The 16,321-nt window shown below is 47.4% G+C and overlaps 1 protein-coding gene across 5 annotated transcripts in view; it reads right to left on the bottom strand.

Moving 5' to 3' along the window:
* NEBL (nebulette) overlaps positions 1-16,321 on the bottom strand; it is a 673,305-nt gene that overhangs the window by 132,823 nt on the left and 524,161 nt on the right. For 4 of the 5 annotated variants that reach the window (XM_029588726.1, XM_029588729.1, XM_029588727.1 and 1 more), the window contains one exon: positions 12,750-12,860. The exons of the other annotated variant lie outside the window; for it this stretch is intronic. In XM_029588726.1, the coding sequence (XP_029444586.1) occupies positions 12,750-12,860 (111 nt within the window). The remainder of the gene's footprint in view (positions 1-12,749; positions 12,861-16,321) is intronic. 5 annotated transcript variants of the gene reach the window in all.

Below are 16,321 nucleotides of genomic sequence, written 5' to 3'. Positions count from 1 at the left end.
TCTGGTGGAGACCGCCATTCTTCCAAGAATCGATGAAGTAGCCAAAAAAGAGGTGAGCATGAGAGGTTGCAGCCTTCTGCAACCGATGGGTGCAACAACAATAATCCCAACTAAAGGTACACAATGTTGATTTCTGAGTTAGGAGTCACCACTCAGGAAAAAGAACTTGGAGTCCTTATGGACAATACCTTGAAATCTTTGGCAAATTGTGCAGCAGTAATCAAAAAAAGCAATCTGAAAAGTTAGGAACTATTTGGAAATAAATAGAGAACAAAACTGAGAATAACATAATGCCTTTGTATACACCCTAAGGGGGTAATTTTCAAAGGAGTTATGTGCATAAATGTAACTACTATTGTAGCAATTTTCAAAAGCCATTTACTCACGTAAAGTGCACTTATGCGAATAAATCCTATGGACGATTCAATGGCATATATTGTAGCAATTTTCAAAAGCCCACTTACTCGAATAAAGTGCATTTACATGCGTAAAACCCAGTTTTACGCATGTAAATGCTTTTTAAAATCAGACCCATAGTGCGACCACACCTTGGGATGAATTTTCATAGAGTACGCACATAAGTAGCATCTATTCACAGACATGCTATTTTATAAAACATCAAACATATGTACATATTTTTTTGCTTTAACAAAGTACATATACACATGTAAAAAGGGGGGTGGTCAGTGGTGATTCAGGGAGAGGTCTACATTTATGCATGTAAGTTATTTTAAAAGGCCACGCGCATACATTTGACAACTTACTTGCATAATTTTGCACCTGATAGTTATCTTATGAATGTGATATTAAATAGATAGAAAAGGTACATTTGTTCAATGCATTGAAATGGTCACTTTCAATGTATTGAATGTACAGTAGACCCTCGAGTTACAACCAGCTTGACATACGAACAGCTTGGGTTACATCAAAATTTTAGTTTTGAGTTACAACCAAAGTCTTGAGTTACAATCTGAATGCCGGCCAAGGCCATGTGTATCCGCTCGTGCATGCGGTTGCTTCTAATTTGGGCGTTTTTTCCTGTCAATCGCGTTTTTTTTTGGGCTTGGTGGGGTGGGACTTCTGCTCTCCTGTTGCAGTGATTGCTGCTGCTGCTCCCGATGAGGCCTGTCCATCTCAGGCACAATCAGAGCTGCAAATGTTCACAGGAGCACATAGGCAGACCTGGCACGGCATTCCAGCAAGCAACAGCATCACTGGTGACCAAGGAAGCTTCTGTGCAGCAGCAGAAAGGGAGTGTCACACTCAGCTGACTACAGCAAGGTATCAGGAGGGGATGAATGAGTATGCTGGGAGGGGGAAATGAGTGTTTGGGGGCCAGAGATGTGCTCTGAGGGGGCGAGAGGGGGGAATCCTCCCCCTCCTCCCTTCCTGCAAGCCAAAGATGTCAACTTGAATGGTGAGTACAGTATAAAATTGTTGTTTCTGGTAGGCTAGGCACATTTTATAACTTTTTGGTGAGTACACTAGACAAATTATAGGTGTTTCTGGTAATTACGCACATTTTATAACCCTTTTTTATTATGAGGTTCAGAATGCATTATGGGTATTTCCATTATTTGTTATGGAAAAAATAGTCTTGACTTACAACTAACTTGAGTTACAACCAGCCCTCTGGAACGAATTGAGTTCGTAAGTCAAGGGTCCACTGTATTTGCAAGAAAGCATATAGTAGGGATGTGCATTCGTTTCATCCGTTTCCCATTACATGTCAATTGGATGTGCATTCGTTTCATATGTTTCATACGTTTCGTATTACATGCTTGTATAGGAAACGGATGAAACGAATGCACATCCCTAGCATATAGTATACGCACACATGTTGCAGAGTAAAGGTACACATATTTTATAATATGTGCATATTTGATATTCATGGATTACAAAATACTATCATTAATATGCACACAGCCATGTATGTGTGTATATGCTGCCATGTGCAGTTATTTGAAAGTTATCCTTCTTGAGTATTATGGCAGTTCTAATCACCCCATCTCAAAAATGACATTGAAGACATAGAAAAGGTATAGAGAAGGTGATGACAGTGATCAGTGGAGGGGAGAAGAGAGGGAAGATGTTAATAGTTGTGACTGGGGGGAAGGGAGACAAAGAGAGGGATCATGGTGGTGGTGGTGGTGGTCGGGAGGATAGGGGAAGGGGGGTGTTGGCAGTAATGTGGTGGCAGTTGAGAAGGTGAGCAAAGTGCAGGGTTATTGGTGGTGGTGGTGGTGGTGGTGGTGACAGCGGTGGGGTAAGTAGAAAGGGGGACAGAGAGCAGGGATGTTGTTGGTGGCAGGGGGTGGAAATGGAAGACAGAGTGGGGATGTTGGTGGAGGTGGTGGCAGCAGAAGGGTGAGACGGGGAGACAGAAAGGAGGTGTTGGTGGTAATGGTGGCAGCAGGGGAGTGGAAGGTGGGAAGGGGGACAGGAAAGTGGGATGGTGATGGTGGGTGGTGGCAGGGGGGACAGAAAAAGAAGATGTGGTGCTGGTGGTGGTGGAGATGGAGGTGGAGGGAGGCAAGGGGAGACAGAAGTGGTACACTTTTTCACTTGGCCATTGGTGCCAAATTGCCTGGCTATGACTCTGCACAGAGCAGTGGTTCAGCCCAAAACAGCACTGGCATGACTGTATTGTGCTTCCAACAAGGGCACAGGGTAGCATGAATGGAGCGATGTTTACATCCCTAAACAACAATGGCATGATTGCATTGAGCCTCTAATAAAGCATTAGGGAAATCTCCACAAAGTAGCAGATATAACCCTAAAGATCAGTGGTATAATTGCATCAGAAGTCCAAGAAAGCCATCACATAACAGATTTTGGACAAGCTTTGGACAGGTAAGAGAGGAGGACTGAGAGCTCCAGTGGAAGATATGGGCAAGGGAGAAATGGGAAGGGGGGGGGGGGGGAGAGAGAGTGGAAGAGGAATTGGATTCAGATGACAGCCAACACGGGCCCTGACTTTTACAGTCCGGGGTACTGATCCACAGACAAAAGGGAAAAAGCATAAGACTACTTCAAAAGCTAAGTCCATATGTAAAACATGTCAGCACTGTCAGAAATTTCAATAAGGTTCATCACCCAATAAAAATGTTGCTAGCAGTAACATTTTATGGATTATCATAAGTTTTGGGAATAAATGCATGGAGCGGCAGTTACTACCGTAAGATTTTTCTGGGCAAACTGGGTGGACCATTTGGTCCGTTTCTGCTGTCATTACTATTTTACTATGGGCCGGATTTTAAGAGGTACGTGTGGGCGTACATTTGTGCTCGCAACCTGGCACGCACAAATGTATGCCCGATTTTATAACATGTGCGCGCAGCCACGCGCACATGTTATAAAATCAGGGGTCGGAGCGCGCAAGGGGGTGCACACTTGTGCACCTTGCGCGCGCCAAGCCCTAGGGGAACCCCGATAGCTTACCCCGTTCCCTCCTAAGCCACTCCGAAATCGGAACGGCCTCGGAAGGAACTTTCCTTCCGCCCCCCCCCCCCACCTTCCCCTCCCCTCCCCTCCCTTCCCTTCCCTAACCCACCCCCCCAGCCTTACCTAAACCCCCCTCACCTTTGTTTAATAAGTTGCGCCTGCCTTCGGGCAGGCGTAGGTTGCACGATTCCCTGGCACGGCCGCTGTGCCGGAGGCCTTCATCCCACCCCCGCCCTGCCCTCGCCCCTTTCACAAAGCCCCGGCACATACACTCATCCCAAGGCTAGCGCGCATCGCCGAGCCTATGCAAAATAGGCTTGGCGCGCGCAGGAGCAGTTACGCGTGTAAATCCTGAGGATTTACGTGCGTACGGTGCGTACGGTGGCGCTCGAGCCCTTACCTCCTCTCCGGGTCCCGGGGCCTTGCCGCGATCCGCGGACTCGGGGCTCGGTCAGGCCGCGGTGGGGGGGCCTTTCCCCGTGCGGGACGCCGCCAACCTTCGCGGGAGACTCCTCCCCCTCGGGGGAACGCGCGCGCGCGAGGGTCGGGCTTTTCTGCTGTCAGCACCCGGATGTGCTGACACACCTCCCCGTGACGTCAGACGCCGACCGGGGGATTTAAACGAGGCACTTTCGTCTCCAAAGTGCCTTGCAACGAGGGTTCCTTCACCCGAAGAGCTAGTTGCCGTCGTTCCTGTTCCCCACTGCTTGTCTTCAGCCTGCCTTGACTCCGGTCCGTGACTCCGACTCCTGTTTGTCTTCAGCCTGCCTTGACTCCGGTCCGTGACTCCGACTCCTGCTTGTCTTCAGCCTGCCTTGACTCCGGTCCGTGACTCCGACTCCTGCTTGTCTTCAGCCTGCCTTGACTCCGGTTCGTGACCCCGACTCCTGCTTGCTCGCCGCCTGTCAAGACTCCGGATTCGTATTCCACTCCTGGGTTTCTTCGTCCTCGCCTAAGTCCCAGCGGTCCGGGTCCCTACGGGCTCCTCCTGGGGGGACCTCGGACTTCCAGGGCGAAGATTCCTAAGTCCTAGCGACCCGGGCTCCCACAGCTCCTCTGGAGGAGTCACGGGTTTCCAGGTGAAGCTCCAATTGCCCAGTGGGAGCTCTGCCTACCGACTGTTCCCTCGGGTCAGTCGGCCTAAGGATCCACTTCCGGATTTCCTCCGTCGCAACAGCTTGCAAGGCCATGGATCTGGCAGACCTCGCCGGGCTACAGGCCATTCCGGGTTTGGCCCAGCGTTTAGTTCAGCAACAGCAGGTCCTGGACTCCCTGGCTGCAACAGTAGAGCGGCTGGCCGCTCGCATGGATGCCGAGCCGCCCGCACCTGTTCCGGTACCAGTACCCGCTCCAGCACCACTGGTAACCCTCCAGTCCCCTACGCAGCTTCCAGCGCCATCTCGCTATTCCTGGGATGCCAAGGCGTGTCGAGGGTTCTTAAACCAATGTTATGTGCGCTTTGCACTACTGCCTAACCAGTTTCCTACAGATGGCGCCAAGGTGGCGTGCATTTTTTCCCTTTTGGACGGACGGGCCCTGAACTGGGCTTCCCCCATGTGGGAGAATAATGATCCAGCGCTGGGGGATTTGAACCGTTTTGTGGAAGAGTTCAAAGCGGCTTTTGATGAGCCAGCACGACAGGCTTCCGCTACCTCAGAGTTACTCCAGCTCCGGCAAGGAACGCGGACTTTGGCGGACTACGCGTTGGAATTCCGCACGCTCGCCCACGAGGTAGGCTGGCAGGATGAAGCTCTTCGGGGCGTGTTCCTGGAGGGCTTAGCCGGCCGTATTAAGGACGACCTAGCGGCTCGGGATCTGCCAGAGACCCTTAGTTCCCTTATTGACTTGGCGGGCCGAATTGATCGGCGTTTGCAGCAGAGGGCGAAAGAGGGGCGCCCTTTTCGACGCTTGACGTCTGTGACTCCTAAGATCTCGAATTCGGGGTCACGGGGAACTACAACTTCACCAGCAACTTCCTCAGACGAGCCCAATGCAACTGGGTCGCTCGTCTTGTCGCCCGAAGAAATGCAGCGACGTCTGCGACTGAGGCTGTGCCTGTACTGTGGCGGTAAGGGTCACATACCTTGCACAGTGTAAGGAACGGGCGGAAACTCCCGCGCCTAGTGTAATGGAGTAGTGTCCCTAGGCTTCCTTAGCGGCTGCTCCTCAATGTACCATACCGGTAACCTTGGAATATCCCGGTTGGTTCCTTCCTCACGCAAGCCCTAGTCGACTCCGGGGCAGGAGGCAACTTCATTACTAAGGATCTGGTGCAACAGCTGAGTCTTCCTACACGATCTAGGACTCCTGCCTTACGGGTAACCTCTATTCAGGGTACTCCTCTGTCTGGGTGCATTTCCACAGAGACCTTACCGTTGATTTTGCAGACGGGCATATTGCACACTGAGGAGATTTCGTTGTTGGTTTTGGAGAAAGCTGTACATCCGGTGGTCCTTGGTTTACCCTGGCTCCAAAAACACTCTCCTGTGATTCGCTGGAAGGACTTTCAGATCACTTGGTGGAGTTCTGAGTGTTTCCAATCCTGCCTCCAAATGAAAAAATTCCAACGGATTCCGCTGGCTCTCATCACTCCGGTATTACCGGCTCCATATGCAGAGTTTATGGATGTCTTTTCCAAAGAGAAAGCGGAATTGTTACCGCAACACCGACCTTTTGACTGTGCGATAGAGTTGCTCCCGGGTACTACTCCCCCTCGGGGACGGGTATACCCGTTGTCTCAGGCTGAGACCCGGGCTATGTCAGAATACATCACCGAGAATCTGGCTAAGGGCTTCATCCGCCCTTCAAAGTCTCCCGCGGGAGCAGGTTTCTTTCTTTGTTGCAAAGAAGGACGGAGCCTTGCGGCCTTGCATAGATTACCGTGGGCTCAATGCTATCACCAAGAAGAACCGGTACCCGCTTCCCCTCATTCCGGAATTGTTGGATAGACTCCCAGGGGCCCAAGTTTTCACTAAATTGGACCTCCGCAGGCGCATACAACCTGGTCCGAATCCGTCCCGGGGATGAATGGAAGACGGCGTTCAACACCCGGGACGGCCATTATGAATACCTAGTGATGCCGTTTGGACTGTGCAATGCTCCCGCCGGTATTCCAGCACTTAATGAACGAGATTCTGCGAGAATTATTGCACTCTTGCGTAATCATCTATTTGGACGACGTTCTCATACATTCCCCGGATCTTACCTCCATCGGCAACATGTGAGAGACAAGTACTCCAGATCTTACGAGACCATCATTTTGTATGCAAGTTGACAAATGTCTCTTTGAGCAAGAGTCGTTACCCTTCTTAGTGTATATTGTGTCCTTACTACTGGTTTCCGAATGGACCCCAGTAAGTGTCCGCCATCAGGAAGTGGCCCCGTCCTGAGGGCTTACTTAAAGCGTTTTCGCACTTTTTTTGGGGTTGTTGCTAACTTCTATAGACAACTTTTATTCCCCAGTAGACTCTCGATTGGTGGCACCTTTACCCGCTCTTCACTCGGAAAGGGGGCAAACACCGTCTTTGGCCTAAGGGTGGAGGGCCTGTTGAGGCTTTTTGAACAATTTAAAGGAGGCGTTTCTCCGGGATACTTGTTTACGTCACCCGGATCCCACGCGGCCATTCTTTTGTCGAGGTCGATGCTTCTAATATTGCTGTGGGGGCGGTCTCTCGCAAGCCTCTACTTCCGGACATCTCTACCCTGCTCCATATTTTCCAAAAATTCTCGTCAGCCGAGTTGTAATTACGGCATTGGGGATAAGGAGTTGCTGGCTGTCAAACTTTGCACTGGGAAGAATGGAGACAGTGGTTGGAGGGTTCTCTTCATCCGGTCACGATTTATACAGATCATAAAAACCTGGAGTTTCTCAACCAGGCCCAACGACTTAATCCCAGACAAGCACGTTGGTCCTTTTCTTTAAACCGTTTTGATTTCATACTAAAGTATCATCCCGCCTCGAAGAATGTACGGGCTGATGCGCTCTCTCGTTATGAAATCCAGGAGGGAAAGGAAGACCTCCCACAACACATCATTGATCCGCTAGAATCCAGGTAGCCAGTACCACAGTTTCCGCTCTAGGACGAGTTGTGGTTTCCCGCAGAGATCGCAGGAGGGTGTTAGCCTGGGCCCACAACTCCCTCTCGGGGGGTCATGCCGGCAGGGAGAGGACGCTCGATCTGCTAAACCGCTATTACTGGTGGCCTCGAATTCGTCAAGATGTACGGTTATATGTGGATTCGTGTCCAGTGTGTGCCCGGCAAAAACCGTCTAGTGGCCGGCCCTGGGGGCTTCTGCCAGCCGCTGCCCGTTCCCGCGGAACCATGGTCCCACATAGCCACGGACTTGTAGTGGATCTGCCACCCTCGGAAGGTAATACGGTGATTTGGGTAACCGTAGACCGCTTTTTCAAAAATGATTCACCTGGTACCCTTGCCTAAGCTGCCCTCTGTGCCTGAACTCGCGCTCTTGTTTACTCAACACATCTTCCGGGCTCATGGACTACCACAGAGTATCGTATCTGATAGAGGACCACAGTTTACGGCCCGTTTCTGGCGTGCCCTTTGTAAGAAATTTGGGGATACAGTTAAATTTGTCCATGCGTTTCACCCCCAGACTAATGGTCAGACGGAGCGCACGAATCGCACTCTTAAAACCTTCCTCCGTAGTTTCATCTCTGAAAAGGGAACTAACTGGGTTTCTCTTCTGCCTTGGGCAGAGTTCGCCTACAACAATCATACCCATGCGGTCACGGGACAAACACCTTTTCAGATTGTGTTGGTCGACACCCAAGGCCTCCGATACCGGTTCCTATTTCCATTCCATCACTAGCTGCCTTAACAGCAGCACGTCAAGTGCATCATCTCTGGAAGGGGATTCAACACAGACTGACCACTGCAGCGAAAAAGTCCTCAGCAGTTCGCTAATCGTCATCGACGTCCAGCGCCAGTCTTCCTGCCGGGTACCAAGGTGTGGGTTAAGCACCCGGAACCTCCAACTACCTAACCGTTCTCGTAAGTTGGCTCCCAGATACTGCGGGCCTTTTCAAGTTGCGGAGCGTATAGGAACAGTATCCTACAGACTTCGCCTCCCGTCTTCACTCCGCATCCATAACGTTTTCCACGTCTCCTTGTTGAAACCAGTGGTACTTTCCCGATTCCACCATCCTTCCACGGACGCACTATCTTCACCTACATCTGGGGAGAATACGTATCAGGTATGGGAGGTCTTGGATGTTCGCTTCCATGCCCGTCGCTGGGAATACCTGCTGGCATGGGAAGGGTGCGGCCCCGAAGAAGACTCATGGGAACCAGCTCGGAACATCTTGGACAAATCATTGCTAACTCAATTCCACCTGGACAATCCCGGGAAACCCGGTCCTCGGCGGAGGGGGCGTAAGAGGGGGGGTACTGTTGCGGTCTCGGTCGCCACGGTGGCGCTTGAGCCCTTACCTCCTCTCCGGGTCCCGGGGCCTTGCCGCGATCCGCGGACTCGGGGCTCGGTCAGACCGCGGTGGGGGGGCCTTTCCCCGTGCGGGACGCCGCCAACCTTCGCGGGAGACTCCTCCCCCTCGGGGGAACGCGCGCGCGCGAGGGTCGGGCTTTTCTGCTGTCAGCACCCGGATGTGCTGACACACCTCCCCGTGACGTCAGCGCCGACCGGGGGATTTTAAACGAGGCACTTTCGTCTCCAAAGTGCCTTGCAACGAGGTTCCTCACCCGAAGAGCTAGTTGCCGTCGTTCCTGTTCCCCACTGCTTGTCTTCAGCCTGCCTTGACTCCGGTCCGTGACTCCGACTCCTGCTTGTCTTCAGCCTGCCTTGACTCCGGTCCGTGACTCCGACTCCTGCTTGTCTTCAGCCTGCCTTGACTCCGGTTCGTGACCCCGACTCCTGCTTGCTCGCCGCCTGCCAAGACTCCGGATTCGTATTCCACTCCTGGGTTTCTTCATCCTCGCCTAAGTCCCAGCGGTCCGGGTCCCTACGGGCTCCTCCTGGGGGGACCTCGGACTTCCAGGGCGAAGACTCCTAAGTCCTAGCGACCCGGGCTCCCACAGCTGCTCTGGAGGAGTCACGGGTTTCCAGGTGAAGCTCCAATTGCCCAGTGGGAGCTCTGCCTACCAACTGTTCCCTCGGGTCAGTCGGCCTAAGGATCCACTTCCGGATTTCCTCCATCGCAAACACTATGTTACTAAAATGAATTTTGGAATTTATATGCACATGTACTCGGAGTGGAGGAATCTCAAATGAGCAGACTGAATAAGCCATTCTGTTTTTAATCTACTATCATTTACTATGGGGCAAATTTGCAAATAGTTTAGGACCCTAACATTTGAAGATAGGCTTCTAAACTGGCCCTTCTGAAATTTTCTTAAGGCTGAGTTTCTAAATTTAGGGTCCTAGTTTCATTAGGTCTCTAAATTTAGGAGTCTAAAAGAAGGGGGGAAACAATAGCTTTAAGTTATCCAGGAAATAACTTAGCCGGATATAACTTATCTGGCTAAGTTACACGGGATCTTCAGCAGTATGGCTATGCTGTTGAATATCCAAGTAAAGTCATTACTTAGCCGGATAAGTAATATCCAGCTAAGTTAGACCTGTTCTATGGCAGGTCTAACTTATCTGGTTAACTTAACCTGGTAAGAGTGAATATCGCTAGTTATCAGGTTAAGTTAACCAGATAAGTAGCACCACCCAACCCACCTACTGCCCACTCACAAGTTATCTGGCTATTTAGTGGCTTATCTGGCTATCTTGCAGTCACTGAACATAGCAGGACATTCAGTGGCCGCCAGATATTCAGATGAGTCCTAATTATCTGGCTATCTAGCGCTACATGCGCTTTGAATACTGGCCTCAGGGTGGCTAAAGGGGCAGAGTTAGAGTGGGGGAAAAAGTTAGGAGCTTAGTACCAATTTTCAGAACCAGGCACGTAATTTAGGACCCTAGGCTCCCAAATTTACAGTATGTGAATTTTCAGCTGAAAACTTAGGTTTCTAAGTTCAGCTGAAAGTAGGCAACTAACTTAGCCAACTAATTTCAGCTTTTTTTTTAAATATCAACCCTTATCTTGTTATGTCACCATGTCCAATTAGTCCCCGACAATGCACCAAAGTGGAAGAATCCATATTATACTGAATCCCTAGAGCACTTTTTTTTCTTGCCCGTATTACTTGAGGGTGTCAATATGTCTCTTGTAAGCAAGACCAAAATAAGTATTGCATATATACCCATAACTGGGTCATATTTCTGTCTTCCTACAGACTATCTCCAACAGCATGACTGAAAATAATTTGTGCCTAAATGTGTTAAAATCAGATCTCTAGCTCAAAGAAACCTATTAATCTAGTTGTGCTTAATTTTAAAGGAGAGAATATTAAACTTGTTGATTAGGTCTATAACGTGGGGTTTTATTTTGATTCTAAACTGGAATATACTTGTCAGTTGAAGTCTGTATTATCAAAGGGGTATTTTCAATTACAATTATTATGACATATTCATATGTTATTAGACCCTACAGATTTTCGCACACTGGTGCAAGCATTTATCATGACCACTGTGGATTATTGTACTTCTTTGAATATTGGGCTCCCTAAAACTAAATTATGTGCTTTACAGATTTTACAAATTTCGGCAGCCCATTTGATCGCAAAGACTCTGATTCGAATGCATATTTCACCTATATTGAAGCAATTACTCTGGTTGCCAGTTATGCAACGGCTGACATTTAAAGTTTGGATATTAGTGTACAAAGCTCTACAAAAGATGCCCCTGGGTATCTTTCAGATCTTTTTCATTGTTATATTACTTCTAGAGCTTTGGGAACTTCTGATTCCCTCCTTCTTGAAGTCCCTGATTTTAAAGTGCTGCATTTGCAATTAACCCTTAGGTGTGCCTTGTCTGTAATCGGTGCCTCCGTTTGGAACTTGCTCCCTGAGAGACTAAGGTTTATGCAGGATTTTAAAGATTTTAGGAGAAAGTTAAAAGCTGCTCTGTTCTGTGAAGCTTTTCCTTTATAAGTTAATGGAATTTTATGTCTGTTTTATAATGATTTTATGAATTTTATGTATTTACTATTGATTATGTTGTTTTAACTTGTACTTCGCCTAGCATGAGTGCATTATTATAAGCGACACATAAATATTGTTAAATAAATAAATAAAATAAATAACAATAATTAATAAAGTATGGCATGGCATTTTTGTATAATTAGATATTTGCCAAAAAAATCTGCAATTGCAAACCTTGCCCATAGTCCAGGTATTCACCACAAATGGAGTTATCAGAATTGTTCGTATAGATTGCAATGTGAAGAACCACATAAATCAGACAATAAATAATCTCCAATTACATTTATTTATTTAAAGGGTTTTATATACCGATAGCCGTTTGCACATCGTATCGGTTTACAGAAAACTAAAACTTTTTGACAGTGTCATTATACAGAATTTTTGGCACTGCCATTACATAGAACAGTAAACTTTGCATACAATAGATAAACATCAGCAAACAGAAACTGGGTAACTATTTACAGGGAACGAAGGTTCCTAAATTGGGAGCGGATGAAGGAAAAATTAACAAGCGTACATTGTGAAGGTAATACATATAAAGCACTGTAAATATATAATGAAATAAACGGGGAGAAGGGAGTTGAGAGAAGAGTCAGCAGAAGCACATTGTAAATGGTGATACAAGGAATGCATTATACACCGCTTGGGGTGTATTAATTAATTAAAAATAAATAATTAAAAAATTAATATAATTACATCAGGAACTCTGTCATTTATTTATTGATTTCTCGGATTCTAATTATCTTAACCTGTGCTTGTGTTCCAGTAAGTCTCACCTGTGGTAGAATGCCTGTAGTATGGGCTGAGTTTCACACATCGGTCTCAGTACATAAACGTTTCTGTGCTGGAAAGGTTTAACATAAAGAATCCCTAAAGCAGCAGTGCATTTATAAAAAGAAGTGTAACTTTATACTAATTTCTTGAAGACATGTTAATACTTTTATTCTTGTAAAGAAGCAGAGTGATACCAAATATCAGAACAGTAATTTTGCCATGAGCCAGGTAATGATTTTGAACAGGCAATGAATGGATTTTCTCCACTTTAATTAGTAAAAATAAATTAATGTTGATATTAAGGATGTGAAATAGTTTTCCACTTTCTTTTGGGAGTGCACTGCTAATCTGGAGTATGCACCAAGATAACGCATGAAGGAAGCATAATGTGTGTTCAGTCTGTTTATGTTCTAACTTTCAATTTACTAAGCAACAATCAAAATATATCAGAGAAAAACATCTTACCTCTTTAAGAAGGTTAGTGACGTGCTTTATGTGCAAGAATGTTGGCGTCAGATCTAAGTCTGCTGATGCCTTTCCTTTCATCCCTTCCTCAAAATCTTTTCGGTACAATTTCTATTTAATTAAAGGGAAACAAATTGTTGTGGATAAAACTGGTGAAAAGCAGAACAGATTTAAGCATGCAAGGTGAAAATGACAGAGAGCTAGGACAATTGTATCTTTAACTTCTATTTTTGTACTGTAGGTAGCAGCTGGAGTCCTGGCCTACAGTCATTCTAGTAGCATCAATTGCCATTCTGGGCACAATAAGCTGTAATCAGCCATGGCAGAAACCAGTACTAAATTATCCTCTTTCACCAATTTTCCTTGTTACAATCAAAGTGAAAAACAACAGCTAATCAGATGTCTCCATCACCATATGAGTGAGAAATGGAGCAGGCTACCTGATACAAAATCTACTGCAAGATATAGACAATAGGGATGTGAATCGTGTCCTCGATCGTCTTAACGATCGATTTCGGCTGGGAGGGGGAGGGAATCGTATTGTTGCCGTTTGGGGGGGTAAAATATCGTGAAAAATCGTGAAAAATCGTGAAAAATCAAAAAAACGTAAAATCGCAAAACCGGCACATTAAAACCCCCTAAAACCCACCCCCGACCCTTTAAATTAAATCCCCCACCCTCCCGAACCCCCCCCCAAATGACTTAAATAACCTGCGGGTCCAGCGGCGGTCCGGAACGGCAGCGGTCCGGAACGGGCTCCTGCTACTGAATCTTGTTGTCTTCAGCCGGCGCCATTTTCCAAAATGGCGCCGAAAAATGGCGGCGGCCATAGACGAACACGATTGGACGGCAGGAGGTCCTTCCGGACCCCCGCTGGACTTTTGGCAAGTCTTGTGGGGGGTCAGGAGGCCCCCCCCAAGCTGGCCAAAAGTTCCTGGAGGTCCAGCGGGGGTCAGGGAGCGATTTCCCGCCGCGAATCGTTTTCGTACGGAAAATGGCGCCGGCAGGAGATCGACTGCAGGAGGTCGTTCAGCGAGGCGCCGGAACCCTCGCTGAACGACCTCCTGCAGTCGATCTCCTGCCGGCGCCATTTTCCGTACGAAAACGATTCGCGGCGGGAAATCGCTCCCTGACCCCCGCTGGACCTCCAGGAACTTTTGGCCAGCTTGGGGGGGGCCTCCTGACTCCCACAAGACTTGCCAAAAGTCCAGCGGGGGTCTGGAAGGACCTCCTGCCGTCCAATCGTGTTCGTCTATGGCCGCCGCCATTTTTCGGCGCCATTTTGGAAAATGGCGCCGGCTGAAGACAACAAGATTCAGTAGCAGGAGCCCGTTCCGGACCGCTGCCGTTCCGGACCGCCGCTGGACCCGCAGGTTATTTAAGTCATTGGGGGGGGGGGGTTCGGGAGGGTGGGGGATTTAATTTAAAGGGTCGGGGTGGGTTTTAGGGGGTTTTAGTGTGCCGGCTCACGATTCTAACGATTTATAACGATAAATCGTTAGAATCTCTATTGTATTGTGTTCCATAACGGTTTTAAGACGATATTAAAATTATCGGACGATAATTTTAATCGTCCTAAAACGATTCACATCCCTAATAGACAATCATCACCTTAATACGAAGTTTTCTTAGAAGATAGTTGTGCAGTTCCCAAGCAGTATACCATGGCACACTGGTGTGCCCTCAGACCTGATCAGGTATACCATGATTCTCAGATCCAGACCCTTGTAGCAACAAGAGATACCAGCAGTGGCTCTTAAACATGCAGGAGCTTCTCCCTGAGAACATGTGTCATCATGCACGCCTCTCCTTCTTAGATACAGCATAAGTTCCAGAGTATGGAAATTAGTGGGTAACATGCGGGGCATGATAGCAAGGCCCCATTTTGTGCAGCATGCACATTGCACATGGCACATCCTTGTCTTCCTCTCCTGATCCTGCTGTGCAAACTGTGCAATTACACATGGTGGCACATCCAGGGGGCGGCAGTGGCAGCATGGAAAAAAGGGAGAGGCATGGTGCACAGCCGCTGATGGCTGAAAAATACAAAGAGAGGAAGAGGCCTGGCACAGCCAAAGATTGAAGAGAGAGAGAGACTCGGCACGGGGAACCCATGGCCAAAGACTACAAAATTGGAAGAAGCCTGGTGTGGCCGAAGACTTCAAAGATAGGGAGAGCATCAGTGCCACACCTCCTTTGGAGCCCAACCCACTGGCAGTGGAAAACTACAGAGAAAGACAAACTGGGCTGAGGGAAAGGGCTGGAGCATGTGTGAGTGAGAGAGAACATGTGTGAGTGAGAGAGGGAGTGTGTATGGGTAAGAGAGAGCATGTGTGAGTGAGTGAGAGAGGGAGTGTGTGTGTGTGTAAGAGACAGCATTTGTTAGAATAATTTGGCATTGGTTGCCTGAGAAACACAAGGAAGTAATTTAGATAAATTTAGTAATTTGTGAAATCAGAACACTGAAATTAAGTTCAGGGGGAGCTTAATTATTAATACTATAGTAAATACATCAGGTCATTTATTTTTAGTTGGTCTGATCTTTAATAGCTAGGCAATAGGATTCTTTATAAAATACACAATTAATAGATACAAAAACACATTTTACAAACTAAAAAGGGGTTTTGGAAATCTGTGTATAACTGTGTCTATTAGTTACATTAGACAAATAAGTGCAAAATTAACTCTAACCAAAATGATAAGAAATAGTAGGTCTATTATTATAAATACATAATTGTAAATGAGTGTGGAGAAGGCTGTGTGGGGGGAAGGGATGCAAGGCTGTAAGGTTTGGCCAAAGGGGGGTCTTTACCCATCTATCTCCTTCCCTAGCCTATCTTATCCCATCCACTAGTCCAAAATGCCTACATGTGACATAAGCAATCTCCAGGAACTTCTGTCCTACCTGCCAGTATATAAAAATGCACTGACTGGTCTACTCGCCACTGCTCTTTTGTTGTACAGAGCAGTGGCGTAGCCAGAATTGATTTTTTGGGTGGGCACAAGGTTAACATGGGTGGGCTGTAGGCATGCAGGTCTACTAGTTGTTTTTTTACTGATAAATAATGCCAAATATGCAGCATAGCATTCACATCTACGCCTAAGTATGAGGTTTTACTTAATGATACAAACATAATTCACGGTGATTTGGTGGTACTTTAGCCTTCTTATTATTACGATTTTATACACAGCTCCTACCTGTCCATAAATTTTGAGAGAGCGGTTGTGTTGCTTATATTTAAATTGCTAACATCCTCAAAATATAGATATATATTTTACCTTTGTTGTCTGATCTTTGTATTTTCTAATCAGTTGGTCCTGGTCTCTTTTTCCCATTTTTTCCCCTTATAGCTCATTTCCTAATTCCTTTTCAGTGTCTTTCTTCTATTACTGTCTTCTTCCCTTCCACACACACACACACACACACACATACACGCTTTCTCTCACAGACTCCCTCTCACACACTCAAGCTGTCACTCTCATATGCTCTCCACCCCCCCCCCCCCACAAGCTCACATTCAAGTTCTCACTTTCTCACTCCTCCCCAGGCTTATATTCTTATGCACACACAG

Source organism: Rhinatrema bivittatum, chromosome 2, assembly GCF_901001135.1.
Source record: "Rhinatrema bivittatum chromosome 2, aRhiBiv1.1, whole genome shotgun sequence".
Taxonomy (NCBI): domain Eukaryota; kingdom Metazoa; phylum Chordata; class Amphibia; order Gymnophiona; family Rhinatrematidae; genus Rhinatrema; species Rhinatrema bivittatum.
Note: the sequence above shows the minus strand (reverse complement) of the source record. Positions and strands in the feature narration are given on the sequence as shown.